Raw genomic sequence first — 26,611 nt, 5'->3', positions numbered from 1 at the left:
CGCCATTTTCTTAGACTTTGCAAAGGCATTTGATCGCGTCCCACATAACCAACTATTCTCAAAATAACTTGCCTCGGTTTGCCTACAAACATAATAAATTGGATCCAGGGCTTCCTTACAGGCCGCATGCAATTCACGTTCGCCAATAACAACCAATCACCGCTTACAGCTGTTACATCGGGGGTACCACAGGGCGCCAGTCTGTCCCCACTTTTATTTCTAATTTATATAAATGATCTGCCAACTAACATAAAAAGTAAACTAAGACTTTTTGCCGACGATTGTGTCCTCTACTCTGCAATTAAAAGCCCCGACGATAACAGCACCCTGCAAGATGACCTTAACACTATCGCATTATGGTGCAATAATTGGCTCATGCCCCTTAACTTATCGAAATGCAAACTAATCTCATTCTCTCGTAAACGCTCCATCACCCACCACAGTTACAATATTAATGCTGTTCCCATATGCTCTGTAACATCGTATAAATACTTAGGCGTTCACATGTCACCATCATTATCGTGGGAATTACACATCGAACAATCTGTTCCGAAGCATAACGGACTCTTGGTTACCTCCGGCGAAATCTAAAATCTGCGGCCACAGAAATAACAAAAATTACTTATCTAACATTCGTGAGACCAAAACTTCAATACGCGTCATCAATCTGGCATCCAAACCAAGCATATCTGACCACTAACCTAGAATGCATACAAAATCGCGCAGCTAGCTTTATCACCTCCCAGTTCTCCTCCGGTACCAGCGTCACATCTTTAAAACAGCCCATCTCCCTTCCGTCACTTGTATCGCGCCGTCATATCGCACGTTTATGCCTCCTTCATGGGGCCTACTATCATCCAAAATCCAGGCATGAATTGTTAAAACCGGCCCACCGCACGTCAGCCCGCCTAAATCACACCCAGCCAATAGCACACTTACCCGGTCGAACATCGGCATTCACAAGTTCATTCTTTCCCAATGCAATAACCCTTTGGAATTCGCTACCCGACAATATAGTATCATGCACTGACCGCGCATCTTTTCGAAAAAAATTGGACAACCATTATCACCACTCCGAACATCAATTAGCGTCTCGACTGGGGCCAGTTGGTTCATTCTGATCTTTAACAACAGCGCAATAGACAAGGACTAGAAAAGAAGCACAGACAAGCGCTGACAACCAACTGAGCGTAATTTATTGCTGCTCGCTTATAAATACGCTTCTCACACATAAAAATACACAAAAAACCGAAGATTTACACAACCATGAGAAAACGTAATCACGTCTTGTCATATATACAACCACACGTTTACCCATTAAGGTAATTTATCTCTTTATGTGTTAAAGCCACCGAAGGCTTGCTGACGCATTTTTCTTTCTTCACCGCAATCTCGAACGCTTCGTGTATCTCCCTCGTGTCTGTATCTCTGTACCGCTTCAAAATGGCGCAGTAATCCAGAAAGGGCACACAGCCGCATGATGTGCAATGAAGAGCCAGGTTGCTTCCCGTGCGTGTTTTCATCGAGTTTGCGTGTTCACGCAGCCGGTCATTCACGCATCTTCCAGTTTGCCCGATGTACGATCGACCGCAACGAAGGGGAATGTCGTAAACAACTTCTTTGGTGCACATCGTGAAGCGTGTGGCATGATTCGTGGTGCACGTTCTTCGATCTTCATTATGTGACTCAGCATTCACTTTGCCACACAAGTTACCCAACTTGTTTTTTGCTGAGAAGACCACATTCACGCCCGCCCGGTTTCCTACTTTCTTGAGGCGATGCGATACGCCATGAATATACGGTATAACTGCGACCTTCTTCTTGACTAGCTCCGGCAATTTCTGCCTACGAGTCCTTCGTCCAGTAAACTCGGCTAGGAGCCTTTCCGCTACCGCCGTCAGGCATTGGTTCGGAAAACCTGCCGCCCCCAACCGCCTCACTTGGGTACGAAGGACTGCCTACGAAGGACTCGTAGGCAGAAAGTGCCGGAGCTAGTCGAGAAGGTCGCAGTTATACCGTATATTCATGGCGTATCGTATCGCCTCAAGAAAGTAGGAAACCGGGCGGGCCTGAATGTGGTCTTCTCAGCAAAAAAAAGTTGGGTAACTTGTGTGGCAAAGTGAATGCTGAGTCACATAATGAAGATCGAAGAACGTGCACCACGAATCATGCCACACGCTTTACGGAGTGCACCAAAGAAGGTGTTTACGACATTCCCCTTCGTTGCGGTCGATCGTACATCGGGCAAACTGGAAGATGCGTGAATGACCGGCTGCCTGAACACGCAAACTCGATGAAAACATGCACGGGAAGCAACCTCGTTCTTCATTGCACATCATGCGGCCGTGTGCCCTTTCTGGATGACTGCGCCATTTGGAAGCGATACAGAGATACAGACACGAGGGAGATACACGAAGCGTTCGAGATTGCGGTGAAGAAAGAAAAATGCGTCAGCAAGCCGTCAGTGGCTTTAACACAAAAAGAGATAAATTACATTATGGGTAAACGTGTGGTTGTAGATATGACAAGACGTGATTACGTTTTCTCATGGTTGTGTAAATCTTCTGTTTTTTGTGTATTTTTACGTGTGACAAGCGTATTTATAGGCGAGCAGCAATAAATTACGCTCAGTTGTTTGTCAGCGCTTGTCTGTGCTTCTTTTCTAGTCCTTGTCTATTGCGCTGTTGTTAAAGATCCGAACATCAATGCTGATTCATAACATAGATCCTTACTAGTTGGAACCTGCACAATTGCTCTTGCTTGTCTTTTCTTTTTCTGTGCTTTTATGTCTTATAACTGAACATGTGTATTTGGTAATTTGGTATTAGTTTTCTCTGATCTGCTTTTTTTTGTTGTTGTTAGTTGTGCTGACTGATGCATGTCAGTCACTAATTTTTTCTTTCGTTTTTTTTTTGTTGTCTTCCCTATATGTATTTGCCCCCCTTATGTAATGCCTTCGGGCCCTTAAGGAACTAATAAATGAAATAAATAAAAAAGTGAATTGCACTTAACAACACCATTTATTACTTCAAAGAGATATTCTTGGTAAGGTTAAATCAATGCATGATGCATGAACGGTGTTTGGTTGAGTTGAATTGGTGTTGCACAAGCGTGGAAACTTTTTTTTATAAAATTAAAGTTCCAACCCGGTGTTAGACGATCTGACTTCTCCGTCTCTGCGCCGCGGACGGAGGCGGCGAGATTGGCGGCAGAGAAGGAGGAGGAGGACGAAGAAATACTTCTGGTGAGATTTCTGAACGGACCAGAGTGCAGCCCTGGGGAGTGATTCCTTCTTCTGTGGGGCCCATATTCATTCCGCGCGGCCGTGTTCTGTCCACCCGCTGGAGCTGGGTAGGTAGAGAGGGCCTGGACAGCAGCATCTCCCATTGCTCTTGTTGGGTAGTTGACGCAAAGAGAGGAGGGTGCTCAGGTCTAAAGTCGCACACCCCGATTACGGGGCCGGGTGTTCTTACTTCTGAGCAAAATTTACATTCAGCGTCGTAGCGATTCGGATACATTAAGTGAAGACTCGTAGGCTGTGGGAAGGAGCCCGGATTGTATGAGCCGTAGGGTAGTTTGTTGTTCCCTGGAAAGGTCAGGGTAAGGAGAAGCTACGGTCTGTCTCAGAAGGCGATAATGCTGTGTTGCCTCCCTGAGCGTGACAAACGGATGACTGTCCTCGTGTAGCTCCACAGCACGGGAGGTAAAAGCGCAAGATTGTCGGGTGGGCATATTTGCTGCCCTCCATTGAAGCGTGAGGGGGTGTCCAGATGATCTGTACGTAACCGTTTAGAGAGTGGTTTTTTAGCACGCGCAGTGCAGGCCAGGACACCCAACTCGACTAGTTATTCCAGTAGGCTTGCTTGGAATCGGTGACTACCCTCCGAACTATTCTCCGGTTGAGTTAGAGCCAAGGTAATGGCTGCCTGTTCTGCTGCCGTCATTTCTTGGGTCTTAAGCGAGGTACACGCAAGGAGGTTGGTTCTGGAGGTAGGCACGATGATGGCGTATTGCTGCCCTCGATGTTTGGAGGCGTCTGTGTAGATAACTGCATGATCCCCACCGAGGGTGGTGTTTAGCGCTTGAGCCCGTGCTTTTCGGTGACCCTCGTCATGTGAGGGGTTCATATTTCTAAGCAAAAAGAACATCTTTAGTTTTGGTCGCCAAGAGTCTGGTAGTACGTCAAGCGGAGTGACATTCTGGGATGCCCAGCCAATCTGGTGAAGCATGCGGTTACCCACCGCAGTTCTGAGTCGGATCTTCTGTGTTAGAAAGATGGCCTTCTATCAGCTCTTCCACCGTGTTGTGGATCCCCGTGCTAAGCAGCCTCTATGTGGACGCACTCATGAGAAGACCAAGGTCTGCTCAACCGCCTTTCTAATTATTATTTAGTCTTCCTTGTCGAGAAGAAGACAGGGAATTGACATAAGTGACTCTCGAGAGGACAAAAGCTTGATTTAATCGAAAGGTACCGGATTCCTTTAGGCCTGGCGTCTTGGTGGCAACTAGCCTGATCATGTGTATAATTTGATTGATGCTGTTTTAGAGATGCTGCAAGGAGACGTCACTCTTGGTGTTAGCCTTGAGATGTAGGCCCAGGATCTTGATGCTGGGGCTTCGAGTGATGGCCTGGCCATCAAGGAGTATTTGAATGTATTCTTTTATTTGGCGTGAGGGCGGACGACAAGGAGCTGTGATTTTTCACGTGAACACTGGAGGGCACAGGCTTTCGCTCATTGGCGTACTAGAAGTGAGATGCCATGCATTGGTGTGAGCTTCCTTTAATTTTTGTAACTCTTAGCACATGAGCAAGGTGCGCACAGGGCCGCTAGACGGGCATGAGTGGTCGCGTGACGCTTTCACGTGGCATTCAGCGAGAACGCAGGGGGTAATTTCATTTTTTCATTTCATTTTTATTTCCTTAAGGACCCCACTGGGGGGTATTACATAAGGGGTGGATACACAGGAAAAGAAAACATTTGAACACATTAATTTTCGCAGCACAGGTGATTTGTAACATTTGTAATGAAGGATGATGGGCAGGTGGTTGAAACAATGGAGCAGGGAAGGTCGTTCCAATCCTTGACGGCGCGGGGAAAAAAAGAAGCGGCAAAAGTGACAGTTCTGTTGCGATAACGGGACACTTGAAGTGGATGGCTTGTGCGGTGTGAAATGTATGTCGGGGGGAGGATGTAAGGAGCTGCATTGAGGGAAGAATGAAAAAATTTATGAAAGAGGGAAAGGGTGGCGATACGACGGCGAACAGAGAGGGATGATAAACCGGATTGTGCTTTCAAGGATGAAACGCTGATGTCGTACGAGTACTGCGAATGAATGAATCGAACGGCGCGATTTTGGACAGATTCCAGGTCGTTAATGAGGTATGTTTGGGGCGGGTTCCATATGGGGGAGGCATATTCGAGTTTTGATTTGATGAGGGACTGATATGCCAGTAACTTCACATGTTTTGGTGCATGACGTAGGTGACGCTTCAAGAAGCCCAGAGTTTTATTTGCCGATGAAATGACGTTAGTAATATGCGCATTCTAAGTAAGATCGCAATGCAATGTGACACCAAGATACTTGAAGGATGGTTGCGACTCTACAGGGACTTTGGCGATATGATAAGAAAAAATGAAAGGATTTTTACGGCGGGAAAACGTAACAAGTTTGCATTTGTTAGGGTTAAGAGACAAAAGCCAATTATCGCACCATTCTTGAATGTGGTTAAGATCTTTCTGGAGAAGAGTTTGATCGTGAGTGTTAGTTACTGTTCGATAGATTACACAGTCATCTGCAAACATGCGGATTTTGCAGGATACGCTGAGGGGTAGGTCGTTAATATATATTAGAAACAGGAGGGGGCCAAGAACTGAACCTTGAGGTACACCTGATGTTACTTTGAGATACGCGGAAGATTTATTATTGACATGCACGAACTGAGAACGGTTAGTTAGAAATGCTTCGATCCAATTTAGTACACTTGGGTCTAAGTTTAACTGGGATAGTTTTAGCATTAGTCTTTGGTGGGGTACTGTGTCGAATGCCTTTGCGTAATCAAGAAAGATTGCGTCAGTTTGTAAGTTGTTGTCAAGGTTAGCATGCAAATCGTGTAGAAATATTGCTAGTTGTGTTTCGCAGGAGAATCCTTTCCTAAAACCATGCTGGCTGGGGTGAAAAAAGTTGTTAGAATCTAGAAAGTTTACAATCTGAGAGTATATGACATGTTCCATGATTTTGCACGGGACGGTTGTTAAAGAACTGGGGCGGTAGTTCAATGGACAGTTCTTATCACCTGATTTGTAGATGGCAACGACCTTGCCCATGTTCCAGTCATCTGGAAGAATGCCTGTGGAGAGCGACTGCGCATACATCAAGCACAGAAATGGGGCGATGGTTTCATGGATGTTTTTTAACACTTTTGAATTAATATCATCGATGCCACCTGATGAGGACAGTTTCATGTTTTGAATAACACATGAAATACCATCTGCGCAAAAAACAATTGAACACATACAGGATGTCATCAGCACCGGGGCAGGAGGGGAAGGTACGCTAGATTCGTTAGTAAATACAGATGAAAACGAGGCGTTAAAAACATCAGCGCATTGATTATCTGAAAGCACGTGACCGGAGTCATTAGTAAGGTGGATGGTGCTGGTAGACCGAGGGTTCACGATTTGCCAGAATGTTCGTGTGTTATCGGTTAGCAGGGCTGGTAAATCATTGTTCAAAAACGTATATTTCGCGTTAGTAATAGCGGTGGTATATTCTTTTTCGGCTGTGTGGTATTTTGCCCAAGCGTCAGGCGTTTCTTTTGTTTTTGCTGTGCGAAAAAGGCGCTTTTTTCTATTCGCTAGTCTCTTTAGTTTGTTTGTAAACCACGGTTTCTGCGGCGTGCTACGGAATGATTTTGTGGGGATAAATTTGCCAGTTAGTTCATTCATCTTTCTTTTAAAGATCCCCCAGTTATCGTTCACAGATCGGGAATGAAAGCCATGTTCGAAGACTGGAAAGAAGTTTTCGAGCTCGTTGTTTATGGCCTCATAATTACCTTTATCGTATAAGGTAATTGTTTTCTTGAGTTTGTCGCGCCGCTCAAGAGGGAAGGAAAAATCTGCATGTATTACTTTGTGGTCACTAATTTCGGGTAGGCATGAAATTGACGATAAGGAATCCGGACGGTCGGTTAGTATTAAATCTAGGATGTTAGCACAGCCGCCTGCTATGCGCGTGGGCTCTGACACTACTTGAGATAAGTTAAAATTCAAACAAACGTCTATAAAATCTTTCGTTTCGACATCGTATGCCGACGAGGGTGCAGGGTTATGCCAATCAATTTTCGGAAAATTAAAGTCACCGAAAAGTAAGATGTGAGCGTTAGGGTAGGTGGTCGTGAGTGTGCTCATTATATTGTTTAAATCACGTGAAAAGCCTGTATTGGTGTTTGGTGGCCTGTAGCACACCCCGAGTAAGAATGTTTGAGGGGAAGCATGGCAAATCAGCCACAAAATTTCGAGGTCAGATTTTATGTCGACAGCAGAACAGGGTATTTCTGGGCCAACAGCGATTAGCACACCACCTCCCCGGCCGCGTTTGCGGTCGGTGCGGAATAACTGAAAATCTGGTAAATCCGAGAGCACTTCGGCGTCAGTAACTTCATTGGTTAGCCAAGTTTCTGTTAGTACCAAAATATTGCTGGTGGAAGACGCCACAAAGTTAGACACGAGTTGACACTTCGGCATGAGACTGCGAATATTAGTAAAGATAACAGAAAAAGAAAGTTCATTTCGTGATTGGATTTGGCGGTGGTGCGGTTTGGTCTGCGGGCGCGGTGATCGCTATGCGACTTCTATGACCGATTGTGATGCGTGGTCAAAAATGTACCGTTTGGAGCCCATGTGCAAAGTTTTGAAGCGTATCTGGAATTTTTCTGATTTCTGCTTGGCGAAAGCAACGAGATGACGACGGGCAGTACGAACCGAGAGGGAATAATCTTCGCCAATGCTGAAATCTGTTCCTTTCAACTTTTTGGCATTTGAGAGGGTGTTTTCTTTGGTTTTGTAGAATGTGAACCTGACAATTATCGGGCGGCAACGATCAGGGCTGTGGCGGCCGAGGCGATGCGATCGATCTATTTCTTTCGGGTCAATTTTTATTTCCAAGTTTTCAAGACAGTGGTTAATAATAAGTTCTTCTGTTTCAATATTTGTTTCTTTGGCGTTAGTATCTGGAAGGTTATAGAAGATTAAGTTATTGCGGCGTGACCGGTTTTCTGCGTCATCCAACCGTTTTTCAAGTTCGGAAACTAACTGTGTGGTTGCGGTAGTGTCGGCTTGAATAGCGGCGATGTCAGCTCGAATGGGCACAATATTCTGGTAATGGCGTTCTAGTTCGGTCATGCGCTTCCCCAAATCCGACAATGTTTTGTCGGTTGTTAGGAGCTGTTTCTTCACTTCTTCAAAATCTGATATTAGTTTGCTTTGTCCAGCGCTAATTTTTCCGAGTTCTGCGAGGATTTCTTTCATTTCCGGACCAGGGTTAGTTTCAATGTCGCCGGATAACAACAAGAGTACAGAGAAAACAGCATGTAAACACTCGGCAAGGATAGCGACAAGACACTGTGGGCCCGGCAGCTGCACTAGAAAGTAATCACTTGATTTTTTCGCGTAGAGACTGCTGTGCTTACTAACCTGCATTGTTGGGATGAACGGGTAAGCGAACTGCATTGTGTCACAGCTGCCAAGCCCACAAGCTGACGCCGGTGACCGTTCGCGATATATAGGTGCTCGGAGTGGTGATGACTTCGATGGGGCTGTCCAAGGTGAAGTGGGGGAGGAGTAGTCAAGCCATGGCGCTGGCAACAGCGTCGGAGCGGTAGCGCAGGGGGGAGGGCCAGTGCCTGCTTCGCCATTGCCAGGAAGGAAGCTGCATTTCGACGACGGGTCCAACGGAGTGACTGCCAGGCCAGGCAGCAGCAGGCGAACGACGGTTACAAGGAACACCTGCATTGTTGGGATGAACGGGTAAGCGAACTGCATTGTGTCACAGCTGCCAAGCCCACCCAAATCCCATAGATGCGCTTGGTGAGTACACCACCTGTCTTCCCGTCTTCGCGTGGTCTTGTAGCTAAATCGGTGAGACGACGGGCTCTCGCTTTGTTAGTCTATTAGTTCCAGGTTCGATTCCCGGCGGTGCCGGTAAATTCTTTTATTGTTCGCTGGAGTTTTCTGGTGACACCAACGGTCGCGATAGAACCCTTGGGGCAAAGAGGTAAAAATCTTTGCTTTAAAATAACAAGGTCATCCAAAGCACGAAAACCTTGTAACACCTGAGCTTCTTGAAATGGTGAAACAGAAACATGCCTTATATGCCAAATTTGTGAAATCAAGAGATCCAGCTCTGCTAAAGCAGTTTTAGCAATATAGAAACAGTGTAACAAATCAGCGTAGGGCTGCAAAGGATACTTATTTCATGGGAATGTTTCGTGACCCAGCCAATCAAGGAAGTGAGGTAGTCTGGCGAAATTGAATGGTCTATAAAAGCCAACTTCTAATTCAGCTATTCCGGATGTTCTGTACCATAACGGACAGAAACTATCTGGAAATGCTATACCTTACGCATTTAACGAAATCTGCTCATTAAAACCTTCGTCTAGTGATCATGACGCACTAAACAGCTATGCTCAGTTCCTTCCTACAAACACGTTTATTAACACTCTATTTCTTGCCCTGACTAGCCCCTTAGAAGTTTTTTCTACCTTTAGCGATATAGCTAATAGCCGGTCTCTGGACGCCGATGGTATCCAGATTCGCCCCGTAAAGTATGTGCTTGATATTATATGCCCTGTCCTCACCAATATTTATAACCTAATATTATCCACCGGCATGTTTCCCAAACAAATGCAGACATCGCGTGTTGTTCCTGTCTTCAAGCACGGTGATAAACGGGCACTGAACAATTATCGACCTATTTCTATCATTCCAGTGTTTTCGAAGGGTATCAAAAATTAATTCAAGTCAGACTGCTAGCATTTTTTAACCGCCGCAATTTATTACAAGACTTTCAACATGAGTTTAGGAAGCATCGCTCTACTGAAACAGCCCTCTTGACTCAAAAAGAAATAATTATAGATGCTTTCCATCGCCAACAAATGGCTTTAGGTATATACGTAGATTTCTCCAAAGCATTTGACTTAATCAATCATTCTATTCTTCTTGGCAAATGAGAAAACTATGGTGTGCGTGGAACAGCGCATGCGCTTCTAAAATCATATCTTTCAAACAGAACACAATTCGTAGATAACAACAATGTAACATCTTCGCGGACGCCGGTTGTTCAAGGTGTGCCACAAGGAAGCAGTCTAGGACCAATTTTGTTTTTAATTTACATAAATGACGTTTTACATTGCACAGACAACGCCACATTTGTTTCATATGCAGATGACCCGACAGTTTTTATTACAGGAAATCCGGAAACAGAGATAGAAGTGAAGGCCAACAAAACGCTGTCTAACATAGATGCCTGGGCCTCGGTAAATTCTTTAAAAATTAACCCTTCGAAAACGCAAGTTATCTTGTACACGACTAAAGGAACAGCCACAAAAAAACTGAATTTATTTCTGGCCTCTCAGCAGTTAGAGATGGCGGATTCAGTTAGTACTCTTGGCGTACATTTCTCTAAGCACCTTGCATAGAATGAACATGTTAATAACCTCCATTCAAAGTTGTCATCCGCAATTGGAGTCCTTCCACGTATGCGACGCATTCTCCCTACAAAGGTAAAAATCATGATTTACAATGCATTGGTATCATCTCTGCTGCATTACTGCAGCATAGTGTGGTGTACTACTGGTGTCACAAATTTACGCAAGCTGTATTTACTGCAGAAAAGAGCCATACGTCATATTGCTACCGTGCATTATACTTCTTCAACAAAACACGTGTTTCCACTGTACGAAATTCTTCCTCTGTTTTGTTTGTATGATTATCGGTTAATGTTGTGCTACAAAGCTTTCGTTAAGTATGGTACCGATACCATAATAAAACTTGCTAAGCTAAAAGGCAACACAAGTGTTCGCATAACAAGGCACAAAGAAATGTTTCCTGTACCCACACCTAGAACAGCTTATGATGAACAATCTCTGTCTTACAAACTACCTTCCTTGCTAAATTTAATAAACCATGAAGATTTTGATCCGTCATATAATCCAAATGATCTCATCAAACGCTTCGCCCAGCTCATTTCATCCCGGGAATAGTACAAGCCTTGAACTTTATTCCCTTTTCTTTTAGATTGCTGCTTTTAGTGTTCACGTCACTTCATGACTATGCCTAGGAACTTTTCTGTACTGTAGGTGCGTTATGTCACATAAGTTTTGTATTACTCGATGTTATGTAAAATTTGTCAATTTATTTGCATTCATTGTTCCTGATTGATCATCAAGCTGCTGTTTTGCTGACTTGAAATGGGGTCGGGACCTCGTCAAGCTGCTCCAGCTTTTAGTCCCTTACTCCTCCTTTTCAAAGGAAATAAAGCTGTTTTATTGATTGTTTATCCGAATGAGCGCAGTAAACGTATTGTTGGACATTTCGTCTCGGTGGATCTTTTGTCTCGTTGGACATTCAGGCTCGATTGGATCTTTCGTCTCGTTGGACATTCAGGCCACAAGCGACCGACAGGGCGGGGGGGGGGGGGGTAGGGAAGGAGGCTGCTTGAAAGGCGCACGTAGTGGAGTCTTCGCCGCACAGCCAAGGAGTGGTGAAACAAAGCCCAGCGGTGAGCTCATTCGTAACACTGTGCACAAGGCGGGACCACGTAACAGAGTTTGAAATTACCGGCCGATTTCCTTGAAAAGTACTGTGTGCAAAGTGCTTGAGCATATACTCTTTACTAACATTATTAATCACGTAAACAGATTCTCCTTGCTAAGCACTTGTCAACAAAGATTTCGTACCGGTTTTTCCTGCGTTACTCAGCCAACAGAGCTAACTCACGATGTAGCTAGTGCATTATATAACGGCTGCTCGGTTGATTCGGTTTTCCTGGATTGTAAAAAAGCTTTTGACGTTGTTCCGCATATTATATTGGTACAAAATTTATCTTGGTATAATTTGAATAAATCAGTTATTTCTTGGGTTCAGGGATATTTAACCTCAAGGCACCAGAAAGTAGTATTAAACAGTCAACAGCCGCACGAGATAGAAGTAACATCAGGTGTACACCAGGGATCTGTTTTGGGCTCTCTGTTGTTCTTAATTTACATAAATGATCTAAGTGTTAACATCTCATCTCATGTAAGATTATTCGCTCATGATTCCATGTTATATAGAGTTATTCATAATACGAGTGATTGTTTTGCCTTGCAAGATGACCTAAACAGGGTAGCAGAGTGGTGAAAAAAGTGGGTATGCGTATAAATTTGCAGACAACTGTACATTTGTGTTTTTCAATAAAGCGTACTCCCTATCAGGTTAAACACACAATTAACTCTGAGCAGCTTTCATATATTCCTGAGTTCAAGTATCTTGGTGTTTTCTTTACCTCCACTCTGTCGTGGCACCGCCATATCGAGTATATTTAAGCCAAGGCATGTCGAGTATTAGGATTCTTGCGACGCAATACAAAACATTATCCATTCCAAACTAAACAGCTACTGTATTTTATGAACGTTTGCTCTATTCTTGATTATTCTTGCACTGTATGGGACCCTTGGCTAAAGAATGACGTCCAAAAGTTCGAAAGAGTGCAAAATTTAGCGGTCCGTTTTGTGTTCCGAAATTGCACTACGAATTTCATTGTATAGCGTGCGAAAGAGATTCTTGGATAGGAACCATTAGAAGAACGTAGAAGGACTCTTAGGCGGAAGTTATTTCATAATATCTTTCACTCCAGTACTGGCATAGAGCGAGAAAACTACTTTTTAGGCCTGATTGTCTCTTAACGTTTGGATCATGTGAATAAGGTAAGAGAAATGAAGTGTAAAACAGATGGCCCAAGAAAGTTTTCCCCAGGACCATATCGAATTGGAATCGGCTAGCTCGCGATGCTGTGACATTCATGTCTAACGATGCATTCTTTTCCATGTTGTGGCCCAATTTGTTGTAACATTCAAGTTGTGTATTCAAGTTGTGTATGTTGTTTAAGTTTTACTCTGCATTTATTGTTAAATCACTTACATTGATTAGTGTACATTTCCTTGTACCGCCCCCCACTGTAATGCCACAGGCGTTGTAGTATTGAATAAATAAATAAGTAAATAAATAAATAAATAAATAAATAAATAAATAAATAAATAAATAAATAAAACACTTCAAGCATTTCATCCCAATGCAGGTGCAAAGACGCATCGGTAACGCTGCGTTCTTTCTTACGTGACGAAATCATCTCAATGCGCGAGATTTTATTATCACGTTTCCTTCATTTATTTACATGAAAAGTTCTTTTCATAGCTCCGTGGTCAGTTCCAGGCGTGCTGTTAAACCAATGTTGAGCTGTCCATATAAACTTCGTTGTGCTCCCTGCAGCAATCATGTTGTGTTTCAGATTCGGCTTCGGCTCTTTTGGTTCCACCAAAGCCCTAGCTGTGTTCTACCTTCCGGGGTGCTTAACGTGTAACATGTATTGCAGTTTTTTACGCACAGAACTTGACCTAACGAAACCCGATGTTGCAAATTCCCCGAGCTAACGAACAAATTTGGATTCCCCCGCAGGCATGCCTATTCGGCTCCATGCTTTTATGAACTCGACAAACGAAATAGCCTGAGCGCCATTTCCGATTTAAACAAGCATTTCTGGAAACAGACACTTGATGATGGTTGGTTGTTTTTGGCGCAAGGCCGACTACGGGCAAAGAGCGCCAAGAAAAAGTGGTTTTATGAGGATTAGATGATTCAATAAATTCAACTAAAAATTCAACTAAGAATATAGGTGAAATGACATAAAAAACAATGTAGATGACTGGTGTAGAGGGCCAGGGTGTCAATATGCATGGTAAGTAATGAGATGCAAAGCTTGACACCGCTAAGCAACTTAAAAGTACGCTTGGGGGTGATTATGGGGTCCTTCCCTAAAAAGTGCGATGGGTGTACTGGATTGTGTTGTCTGTATGGTGGTGAGAAGTGTCTGTGTCGTGTTTTTTCTAGTGCTTTGCATTGTATGAGGATGTGGAACACGGATAGGGCCTTTCCGCCCCTGGTGCACAAAGGTCTTGTAGTTCCAGTGAGAAGGTGCGAGTGCGTTGCATGTGTGTGCCCTATTCGTAATCTAGCCAAGGCGACTTCTGTATATCTATTGCGTGTGTCGGTGGTGTATAGTCCCAAGTATGGTTTTATTACGTGTAACTTGTTGTCTGTTCACTCCAGTGTGTTTTCCATGTTTTGAGAAGTTGTCTGATGTGTGGCTTCATGTCGGTGTAGGGTAATGTGGTTATATCTACTCTATTCAAGAGTGTAGCAGCAGCAGCCATTCGATCCGCGGCTTCGTTCCCGGGTATACCACGGTGGCTAAGGACCCAGCAAAGGACCAGTTCAAATTTGTGGACAAACACAGACATAACACCCTTGACAATAAGATTGACAACGTAATTTTTCGAAGACTTTGTTGACGACAAAACCGCACAACACTGAGTGAATATGTATAGATAATGAATTGTGGGATGTGGCTTTGAAGTATGATTAACAACAAGAAGTACACTGTTAGCCTCTGCTGTAAAGATACTAGTATTACTATTCAGAGTTTTAGTGACATTAAGGCCGGGTCCATGCGCAGCGCAGGACACAGAGGTGGCAGTTTCAGAGGCATCTGTATAAAATTCCGAAAAATGATACTTCTGCTGCAAATGCAAGAAGTGCTGCAGAATTGCACATTTAGGAGCTCGGTTTTTATCTACGTGTATGAAAGATGTGTCGCATAATACAGGGCGGAGATGCTATGCTGATATAAAATCTGTTACAGAAGTTTCGATGGTATCTGAAAGGAGACAGCAAGCCGTGACGCTTTTTCTTTAACTCTGAAAGAAAAGGGCGCAGAGAACGATGGTCGATTTAGCAGGAGTTCCGTCATGAAGGTATCATAAAAAAACTTATTTAAAAAGATGGTGAGGCATGGAAGAAATTTTAAAACCATAACGGAGATCTGTGTGTTCCCGCTGACGTTATAGGCTCCATTTGTGACACTCCATATAGAGGCTTTCGACGGGGCTAGTGCGGAAGGCGTTACATGATAGGCGAAGCCCCAGGTGAAGCACTGGGTCTAGCATTTTGAGGGATGTTTTACTTGCTGACCCATAAACAACACTTCCATAGTCCAATCGTGAACCTATCAGACTAGTAAAAACACGTAAAAGAAGTTGTTTGTCAGCACCATATGAAGAGTGGGGGAGAACCTTGAGAATAGTCTTAGCCTTTAAGCATTTATGTTTAAGTTGTTTTATATGTGAAATGAATGTGATTTTTTCGTCAAGGACTATGCCCAAAAACTTGTGTTCATTTCTGACTGGAATTGAGACACCATTGAGTTTGATGTCTGGATCCGGCAGAATGCCGCGGCTTTTTGAAAACAAAACACAAGTACACTTTCCTGGATTTAATTTAAAATCGTTGCTATCTGCCCAAACAGCTAGCTTGTTAACACCAAGCTGGACTTCGCGCTCGCAGATAGACAGGTTACAAGACTTAAAGGATAATTGCACGTCGTTTACATAGATTGAGCAGGAAATTGATGGTGACAATGCCTTTCTGAGTGAATTAATGTTTACAATAAACAGAGTGCAAATCAAAACTCCCCGTTGCGGCAGGCCATTTTCCTGTACATGAACCCTTGAGAGTGCTTTTCCAACTCTAACACGAAAGGTTCTTTCAGACAAGTAGCTGGAAAGAGTGTTTAGCATGTTACCCGACATGCCGAAGGACTTCAGGTCGCTTAGGATATCGTACCGCCACGCGGTATCATACGCTTTTTCCAGATCGAAGAATACGGTAATACAATATTGCTTGCGGAAGAAAGCATCTTTGATATGCGACTCTAATGCAACGAGCTGATCGTTGGTAGATCGCCCCGCCCTAAAGCCTGCCTGGCAGCTCTCGAGAAAACCGTTGTACTCTAAGTACACGAGTCTCCTGTTCATTATCTTCTCGAGAAGCTTGCATAGGCAGCTTGTCAAAGAAATCGGCCGATAACTAGCAGGGGAGGAAGTGTCCTTCCCTTCTTTCAGGAAAGCCACTACTATTGCCTCCCTCCAAGAGCGTAGAATGTGTCCCGAAATCCATATTTTATTGTATAGATGTAGAAGTGTTTCAAGGGTGTCTGAGTGTAGGTGTTGTATCATGGTGTATGTGATTTTGTCTGCACCTGGAGCTGAAGCCTAACATTTGGTCAGGGCTGCCTTCAGCTCATGAATTAAAAAAGGAGAATGGTAGGAAGTGTGTGACTTGTTGCTATCACGCAGTGACTTCTTTTCTGCAGATGTTTTGTGTTTCATGAAAGTGTTTGTGTAGTGTGCTGAACTGGACACGTGTTCGAATTGTTGTGCAAGTGTGTCGCCTGGTCTTCATATGTGTCCCCTGTTGTGCTCACCAGGGGCAGGTTGTGTGTCTGTTGTTCTTTGAGCTTGCGTACACGTGTCCAAACTTTGTGTGTGTCCATGTATGAATTACCGGATGTCAAGAAGGTGTGCCAACTCTTTCGTTTTGCCTCACTGCGCACACGTTTTCCGAACGCATTGACCACTTGAATAAAAGGAGATTATCCGACGTGGGGTAGCGTCGAAGAATACCGCACGCCTTGTTCTGGGCCTCTGGCGCCCACCTACAGTCCTCATTCCACCACGGCGTCCTCTGATTGCGCGGGGCACCAGAGGCGTGGGGAATGGACTTTTTGGTGGCGTTGAGGATGTGCACCGTGAGGAGTTGGGTAGCTTCTTCAATGTGTAGGTGTCTTATGGTACGTAGAGTAGTCTGGATGTCTCTGGAAATGTATTCCAGTTAGCTCTTGCTTCATCGAACCTGTTCTGGGAAGACGGGCCCTTACCTATATATGTTGGTGAGGTGGGGAAGTGGTCCCTACCATAAGGGGCAGTGTCCACACTCCACTCGAGAAAGTGAAAGAGAACTGCGGGGCCAATAGCCAAGTCAAGATACGAGTGTGTGCTGTATCCTATATTAACGTATGTAAGCTCATTTTTGTTGAAAAGGCATGCTCCGTAATATGTAAGGAATTTCTATATAAGGCGAACTCGGGCATCCGTGCGAGAAGAGCCCCCAAGAGAATTGGTCGCCTGTTAGGATGTATGGTTCGGGCAGCTGGTCGACCAGCGCCTTGAAGTCAGAGCTCCAAAGTGCAATATCAGGAGGAATGTATATGGAGCATACCGTTATAAACCTATTGAATATTATTGTGCGAATTGCTACAACCTCAAGGACAGTGTTCAAAGTCACCGGGTGGCATGCTAAGGATTTCCGGGCGATTATGGCCACACCCCCAAAAGAGTGTGCAGCCATCCCTGGCCTTTCTGTATACCAGGTAACTATTTAAGAAATTTGTGTGTTTGGAATGCAAATCTGTGTCCTGAACAGCCATTACACTGGGCTGATTAGCATTCAGTATTTCGTATACATCGTCAAGATTTTTAAGGCCTCTGCAGTTTCATTGTATTATGTTTTCTCTTCCCATTATGAAGTGTTCGGAGCTGCTGGGGTGTGACTATTTACGTAAGGTCTTTCGGGGCTTGCACTCTTGAGAAGGGTTTTTTATCCTTCTCTAGAGGTTTAGATGGAGGGACGCGCTCCTTCCACGCCGAAGCAGATAGGAAAGGTCCCACATCTATGCAATCATCAGATTTTGAAGTGGTGACCGTACCCCCCGGACGATGACTGGACCCTCCAGACTTGGCACCCTTTCCGGTGCCCTTCCTTCGAACCGCGACCTCCGAGGGCGTCAGGAGCGCCCCGGGTGGCACAGGCGGTGCGGCGGGGGTGGGAACTACTGCGGCTTCTTCTGCCTGCATCTCCTGTGTGCCCTCACGTGTGCTTCGGGCCGGTGGAGAGGAAACGGTGGATGCAGCAGCATCCCCAACGGACGTGGATGCCACCACAGCCGCTGCTGGCTCAGCGAGGGGGGCGGAAGGGGGTTCGGCTGCCCAAAGCAACCCAGGGGGGGGGGGGCGATAGCGGGACCAAGTTCAACTCTCGGTACTGGGTCCCCGCCAAAACCAGACGCCTCTCCGCCCTCCGGCGAGCTGCGTCGGCGTGCCTCCCCAGGGGGAAAGAGGCGAATCTCTTTCGCGCCTCGTGGAAGGTGATGTTCTCTGTTACTTTCACATTGATTATTTTCTCTTCTTGTTGGAATTTCTCACATTTGCGGGAGTACGCCGCCTGTGGTCCCCCGCAGTTAACACAATTGAAGGTGGTGGAGTTGCAATTATCTGTCGGGTAGTCCTGTGCGGCGCATTTGGCACAGGTCGTTTTGCCGCGGCAAGAGTTTGTGCCGTGCACGAACCGCTGGCATTTGAAGCAGCGACGCAGGATTGGTTTGTAAGGTCGGACTAGACATCGTATGAAGCCTGCATTGACCGACTCTGGAGCGTTGAGCAGTCAAATGTCAAGATCAACTGTTTTGTACGGATTTCGGTGTCATTTCGACGCAAGGTTATTCTTCGCATTGCCGTCACGCCCTGATCTCGAAGGCCCTCGAGCAGATCTGTCTCTGTTTCGTTCATCAGGTCAGGATCAGAGATAACGCCCTGTGACCTGTTCAGCGTGCGGTGGGGCGTGATCTTTATGTCTGTATCTACCATTCGGGTTTCTTTAAAGAGGTTGACAGTTCATGGCTGTAACTTTTGAGCAACTTTAGACGGAGACTGATACAAAAAGGGACACGAAGACCAGCAACACATATATATATACACTCACTAACAACAATTGATCACCGCGCATGACCGGATGAGTACAGGTTCCAACAGAATAAAAAAATCGCGCCAAACCACCCCGTGAATGTCGTTGGAAACAAAGCTGTAAACGGCACCCATAACGATTACCCATGCGACGTCACTTAAATTCACTCACATCGCTCTACTTATAGCAAAACCAGAGAGAAGTCAACTGCACTTAACCACATCATTTATTACTTCAAAGAAATATTCTTGTTAAGGTTAAATCAATGCTTGAAGCATGAACGGTGTTTGGTTGAGTTGTACTGGTGTAGCGCCAGAGTGGAAACGTTTTTTTTAATAAAATTAAAGTAAGCTACAACCCGGGGTTAGACGATCTGTCTTCTCCGTCTCTGCGCCGCGGACGGAGGCGACGAGATTTGCGGAAGAGAAGCAGGAGGAGGAAGAAGAAATACTTCTGTTATTTCTGAGCGGCCCAGAGTGCAGCCCTGGGGAGTTATTCCTCCTTCTGTGGGGCCCATATGCAGTCCGCGCAGCCTGTGTTCTGTCCACCCGCTGAAGCTGGGTAGGTAGACAGGGCCTGGACAGCAGCATCTCCGATTGCTCTTGTTGGGTAGTTGATGGAAAGAGAGGAGAGGAGGCGGTCAGGGCTAAAGTCGCACACGCCGATTACGGGGCGGAGTGTTCCTACTTCAGAGCAAAATTTACATTCAGCGTCGTAGCGATTCGGATACATTAAGTGAAGACGCGTAGGCTGTGGGAAGGAGCCCGGATTGTATGAGCCGTGGGGTAGTTTGTTGTTCTCTCGAAAGGTCAGGGTAAGGCGAAGGTACGGTCTGTCTCAGAAGGTGATAATGCTGGGTTATCTCCCTGAACGTGACACGCGGGAGACTGTCCTCGTGCAGCTCCATAGAACGGGAGGTAAAAGCGCAGGCTTGTTGGGTGGGCGTATTTGTTGCCCTCCATTGAAGCGTGAGGGGGTGTCCAGATGAGCTGAATGGAACCATTTAGTTAGTGGTGTTTAGCACGCGCAGTGCAGGTCGGGACACCCAACCCTACTGGTAATTCCAGTAGGCTTTCTCGGAATCGTTGACTATCCTCCGAACCCCTGGTTTAGCGAGAGCCAAGGTAATGGCTGCCTTTTCTGCTGCCGTCATTTCTTGGGTCCTAAGCGAGGTACACGCAAGGAGGTTGATTCTGGAAGAAGCCACGATGATGGCGTATTGCTGCCCCCGATGTTTGGAGGCATCTGTGTAGATAACTGCATGATCCCCACCGAGAGTGGTGTTTAGCACTTGAGCCCGTGCTTTTCGGTGACCCTCGTCATGTGAGGGGTTCATATTTGTAAGCAAAGGGAGCATCTTTAGTTTCAGTCGCTAAACGTCTGGGAGTACGTCAAGCTGAGTGACATTTTGGGCTGCCCAGCCAATCTGGTGAAGCATGCGGTTACCCATCGCTGTTCTGAGTCGGACCTTCTGGTTAGAAAGATGGCCTTCTATCAGCTCTTCCACCGTGTTGTGGAGCCCTGTGCTAAGCAGCCTCTGTGTGGACGCACTAATGATAAGACCAATGGCCTGCTCGACCGCCTTTCTAATCATTATATAAAGCATCTCTATGTCTTCCTTGTCGAGAAGAAGATAGGGGTTTGTCGTAAGTAACTCTCGAGAGGACAAAAGCTTCAATTAATCGAAAGGTACCGGATTCTTTTAGGCCTCGCTTCTTGGTGGTAACTCGCCTGATCATGTGTATGATTAGATTAATGCTGTTTTTGAGGCGCTGCAAGCAGACGTCACTCTTGGTGTTGGCCTGGAAATGTAGGCCCAGGATCTTGATGCTGGGGTTTGGAGTGATGGCCTGACCATCAAAGAGTATTTGAATGTATTCCTTGGTTTGGCGTGAGGGCGGACGACAAGGAGCTGTGATTGTTTACGTGAACACTGGAGGCCACAGGCTTGATAGCACATTGGCGGACTAGAAGTGAGATGCCATGCATTGGTGTGAGCTTCCTTTAATTTTTGTAACTCTTAGCACATGAGCAAGGTGCGCACAGGCCCGCTAGACGGGCGTGAGTGGTCGCGTGACGCTTTCACGTGGCATTCAGCGAGAACAATGGGGGTAAACCCGTAGATGTGCTTGGTGAGTACACCACCTGTCTTCCCTGTCTTCGCGTGGGCTCGTAGCTAAATCGGTAAGACAATGGGCTTCCGCTTTGTTAGTCTATTAGTGCCAGGTTCGATTCCCGGCGGTGGCAGTAAATTCTTTTATTCGTTCGCTGGAGTTTTCTGGTGACAGCAACGGTCGCGAAAGAACCCTTCGGGGGTAGAGGTAAAAAGCTTTGCTTTAAAAACATGATAACCATACAATCATATTAAACTATCTAGTATTGCTCAGCAACTGGATTTCTTTTTCTGACAAGGCGACTGAAGGTTGGGTTCACGCATGCTCCTTTGATTGCAGCCATGTGCCATGCTTCAACAATTTCTCTGGTAGTTCGATTAAACAAAGGCTCGCACTTGTCTAACGTACATTGCTCACAGTGCATTGCCAAATGCGTACATGGCCTTCCTTTCAAGCTGGACAAGTGTTCCCTAAGCCTAACATTTACACATCTGCTTGTTTGACCGACATAATGCTGCCCGCAAGGGAAAGGAATCTTGTAAACTACGTTCTTTCTGCAGTCCAAAAACTTGTGTTTGGCACTCATCGTGCACTTCCTAGTTTCGGCTCTTTTTTGTCCTCCGTACAATTTATTCACTGCCGGGCAGACACTCCCCACCTTGTTCTTTGCCGCGAAAACGACATTTACATTATACTTGGCTGCAACCTTTTTAAGTTTGTGTGACAGTCCATGCACGTAAGAGATTACTGAAATTTTATTTTCTGGGCTTCTTTCCTTCGCCTTGCACTCCGACTTCATTCTTTTCAATAGCCTTTCGCAAGCAGTCAGCAATGCTGAGGTTGGGTACCCAGCCTTTTTGAGCCGGTGCTCTTGCTCACGGTATGCGTCACCCATTTTGTGTTTGCAAGTCTTGGTGAGAGCGGATTTGAAACATCCCATGGCGATAGCGTTTTTTACTATCCTTGAGTGCCCAGACGTGTAATCCAGGAGTGGGTTTTCCGTACGTGGCGAGTATTTCCAGCACATGTGGTGCTCTTCAAATGTGAAACTCACATCCAGGAACTGCAGCATGTTTTCTTTCGGTACCACATACGTGAAACTTAACCCTTCGCCTCTAACTCTGAAGACTTTTAACACATGTGCTTTGAACACCTCCAACTCTGTATATTGGCCCAGTACTAAATAATCGTCTACGTATCTGGAGATTCTGAGCACACTTCTTTCTAAATCAGTCTTTACACGACTATCCACCCTACTCAAAAAATTGTACTTAACACAGGGGCTACTTTCGACCCAATGCACACGCCCTGTTTCTGAAGGAACAGCTTGTCTTTGTACTTCCCGTAAGTACTCTCCAGATACAGACCCAGTAGTTCTACAAAGGCTTCCAGCGACATTCCACCTATATTAGGAAACGCGACTTCATCATTGTACTGTTCAACACAATCTCTCACTCTCTGCAGTAAACCCCCCTGAGGCAGAGAATAATACAGGTCTTGTATGTCAACGCTGAAACCCATGTAACTCCCTTCCTTCATACCCGAAACATAGTCCACAACTTCTTCAGAATTTTTAACAAGAAATGGGTCACTCACTCTCAACGACGCGAGCATTTTTTTAAGGAAGGCAGATATTAGAAACTGCCACGAGTTGTGCTCTGAAACAATGGCTCTGAACGGAACTTCAAGCTTATGTGTTTTTGCTGCGAGAAACACCTCCAGCGTTTTCCCTTTTCCTTCTTTTACTTGTGAAGCCAACTTCTCTAGATTGCACCTTTCTAGCAAAGCCAATGCTTTTTTCTTTGCATTCTGAGGCTTTACTGTTACTTCCCTAAAGCACTTGTGCATCACGTCCAGGCCTTTTTCAGAGTACATAGTATCAGTCATCACCACAAGGCACCCTTCTTTGTCTGTTCTTACTTGTCCAACCTCCTTTGAATGTAAAGAGCGAGCCAACGAGGTGATACACAGTTGCCGTTTACACTTGCGTTTGGCATCAGCTACGACTTCAACACAGTCTCTGACACACAACTCCTTCTCCGCTTCACTCACGTTCCTGGAGATGTGCCTTGCTAATGCCAGCTTCTCCGGTGTTTGTAGCGACGGTTCCGTGCAGAACTTGGCTCCCAACCTGAGAATTTCTTGCTGCTCTTCATCCACGTGTGCGTCACCAGCTTCTGTGGCTCTGCGTTGACCTTCTCCTTTTTTGGCAAAGAGGACCAAACCTTGCGCCACAAAACCTCCGTGAGGTTCACTGCACAGTCGTACCACTCACGGTGTACACTCTCCAGTCCTTCCTGCCGACCACCTCAGAAGAATTGGCCACTCGAAGACAGTCCCTCAGATACCGACACTGCCTTCAGCACTCTGACCGGAGGGTGTGCAAAATAACAGGCCCAGATAATGAATTCTCGGCTAGCAAGAAGTATGCGCGCGTAAACAAGCTCAAGGGGCGTCACTTCCGAAATTACATGCGAAACAAGTGTATCGTTGACCGCTATAAGCATTCCTCCTCCGGATCGAACGTCATGGTCGTATCTGTAGGAACAGTACAACTTTTCACAGTCTAATATCTCGCTGTTCTTAATTTTTGCTGAAAGCCATGTTTCAGTCAGGATGACAATATCAGCGGAGCAAGAATCAACAGAGGAAGAAAGTGCTATGGATTTGTTAAGAACGCTTCGAGCATTTTTTTTTTTCAGTTTCAGTTTCAGTTTATTATTCGTAACACAGTATACAATGTGTGAAAAAATATTATACAGAAAGGGGTCCCAGAGTTTGGCACTGTAATGGGACCCCTTGTAATAGGGGTCTCATTACATTTGTGAACATGATGGGTGCATTGTTTACGCTTTGTGTGGGAGATAGCTATGCGGTAGTGTGTTGGGGGCCAGCAGATGAAACGTTATCAGTAACATGTGTCCTTCGGGAAAATTGATTGATTGGAGCGTAACGCGCCAACGCAACGCAGGTGATGAGGCGCGCCGTAGTGGAGGGCTCCGGCTTAATTTTGACCACCTGGGGATCTTTATCGTGCTCCTAAGTCTCGTGCACACGGGCGTTTTAGATGCGGAGCATCTCTTGCACGGTGTATGTCCCGCGGCGTCGGCGTCCGCACTCACACTACGCACGCGCAACTCCTCCCCGCGCTCCAACAGCTGCGCGTTACTCTCTCCACTTCTCTCCTACCACCTGCTTGCGCTTCTCCTGCGTTCTCGCTTTTCCTCTCGCGGCGCATGCGCTACTCTCCTCCTCTAGTCTGCTCTCCTTCATGTGTGAAAATAAGCGGGTAGAGCGCTGCGCGCGTTCAGTGCAGCGCTTGCTTCGGTTTACTCCGTTGATGCTTCCGATGAAGTGTGATGGAAGCAACGTTCCCGTCAGTGAGTGGGCTGACGCAAGCACGCGTCAGCATCAGCCCAAACACTAATAGCAACGTTACGTCCACTCAATACAAAGCTGCGAAGCGAAGGGCACGCGACGCTGAACGCAAACGCTTGAAGCGAGCGGCGGACTCGGAACTTCGTCAGCGCGAAGCAGCTTCGAAGCGTCAACGTCGAGCAGCGGACCCTGAGCTTCGGCAACGTCAAGCAGCGTCGGTTCGAGAACGTCGAGCGGCGGTACTGGAACTTCGACAACGTGAAGTGGAACGCGAACATACGAAGCGAGCGGCGGAACCGAACCTTCGAGAACGGGAAGCCGTTTGTAAACGCCAACAACGTCTACATTCCCAGCGGGGGTTCCGTTGCGTTCCGTTGTGCTAGTAGTTGGGTTTGGGGGAAATGTAGGTGAACCCCGCGATGCTCCGCATCCTACTCAGGGTTGCCCTCGGGAAGATGAGGTAATTTTTGCTTTTCGCCTCCATCAGAAAAGCGGCCGCCGCGACCGGGAATTGAACACGCGACCTCGTGCTCATCAGTGCAACGCCTTAGACACTGAGCCACCGCGGCGGGTAGATTTAACGAAGTAATTCGCGGTTCTCCGTGTCGTCGTTAGATCGGGTTTTAACCGTATTTTACTGCAATTCAAAGTGTTTCTGGTGGGACCTAGACACAAAAAGGGGAAGAGCGCGGGGTAGCAACCGAAAGGCTCCCACCCGTATAGGGCAAAAAAAATTTGCGGTTTCACGCACCGATGTCACACCTGGGCCTTAGTGGGGGCCTCGGATGAATTTCTACCGCCTGTGGGTCATTAGTGTGCGCCGAAATCTCGCGGCACGGGCGCTTTCGTTGTTCGCCTAAATATCAAAAACGGCCACCACGACTGGGAGCAAACCCGCGTCTTTGGCTCAGCAGTAGGAAGCCTTAGCCACTCAGCCACCACGGCGGGAGTGTCTAGAGCTATTACTCCACTGTGTGAGATGTGGATGACCAGCGAAGCACTCCACGCAAAGGTGACATAATTTTGAACAAAGCTACAAACTCATATATTCTGAACCAACTAAACATGATGGGTGAATGAAACTCGGCAAATGACTCTCAGTGGACAATTGTAATTTGAGTTTTGTTGGGAACGTTTGCACAAAACAAGTCACAGCCGTTTTCTGCAACCATACTCCATCCGTATACATCTTGTGTATGACAGTAGACAGAAGACGGAACGGTGAACTAACTGTGACATACAAATAAAACTCGCCGCAACGATAGTCGCGTGTGGAGAAGTGATCATAAATAGAGACGGGAACTTTCGGCAAAATGCCTATTTTTCCCTCGAGTCCGCAACACGTTGTTTAACATACCCGCATGAACTAAGGGAATGGGGACATTTTAATCTGCAATAGTTTATTGTGCCCATCAGTGCCTACTTGAACTTTTAAAGCAAAGCTTTTTACCTCTACCCCCCAAGTGTTCTTTCGCGACCGTTGGTGTCACCAGAAAACTCCAGCGAACAAATAAAAAATCGCGCCAATCCACCCCGTGAATGTGGTTGGAAAGCAAAGCTGTAAACGGCACCCATGACGATTTCCCATGCGACGTCACTTAAATTCACTCACATCGCTCTACAAATAGTAAAACCAGAGAAAAGGGAATTGCACTTAACAACACCATTTATTACTTCAAAGAGATAGTCTTGGTAAGGTTAAATCAATGCATGATGCATGAACGGTGTTTAGTTGAGTTGCATTGGTGTAGCACAAGCGTGGAAACTTTTTTTTATAAAATTAAAGTTCCAACCCGGTGTTAGACGATCTGACTTCTGCGTCTCTGCGCCGCGGACGGAGGCGGCGAGATTGGCGGCAGAGAAGGAGAAGGAGGCGGAAGAAATACTTCTGTTGAGATTTCTGAACGGCCCAGAGGGCAGCCCTCGGGAGTGATTCCTTCTTCTGTGGGGCTCATATTCATTCCGCGCGGACTGTGTTCTGTCCACCCGCAGGGGCTGGGTAGGTAGAGAGGGCCTGGACAGCAGCATCTCCCATTGCTCTTGTTGGGTAGTTGACGGAAAGAGAGGAGGGTGCTCAGGACTAAAGTCGCACACCCCGATTACGGGGCCGAGTGTTCCTACTTCTGAGCAAAATTTACATTCAGCGTCGTAGCGATTCGGATACCTTAAGTGAAGACGCGTAGGCTGTGGGAAGGAGCCCGGATTGTATGAGCCGTAGGGTAGTTTGTT

At 46.0% G+C, this 26,611-nt stretch overlaps 1 protein-coding gene and 1 long non-coding RNA gene across 2 annotated transcripts in view; one reads left to right on the top strand and one right to left on the bottom strand.

The window, feature by feature from the left end:
• Positions 1–26,611, top strand: part of LOC144164836 (uncharacterized) — a 204,038-nt gene that overhangs the window by 32,804 nt on the left and 144,623 nt on the right. The window lies entirely within an intron of this gene.
• LOC144164831 (uncharacterized) lies at positions 7,652–8,771 on the bottom strand. The gene has a single exon (XM_077695093.1). The coding sequence runs from the start codon at positions 8,727–8,729 to the stop codon at positions 7,842–7,844; it is 888 nt and encodes a 295-aa protein (XP_077551219.1). The 5' UTR covers positions 8,730–8,771; the 3' UTR covers positions 7,652–7,841.

This window comes from Haemaphysalis longicornis, unplaced genomic scaffold, assembly GCF_048455015.1.
Source record: "Haemaphysalis longicornis isolate Haplotype H1 unplaced genomic scaffold, Haemaphysalis longicornis Haplotype H1 scaffold_1, whole genome shotgun sequence".
Classification (NCBI taxonomy): domain Eukaryota; kingdom Metazoa; phylum Arthropoda; class Arachnida; order Ixodida; family Ixodidae; genus Haemaphysalis; species Haemaphysalis longicornis.
This window is presented reverse-complemented; position numbering and strand designations above follow the sequence as displayed.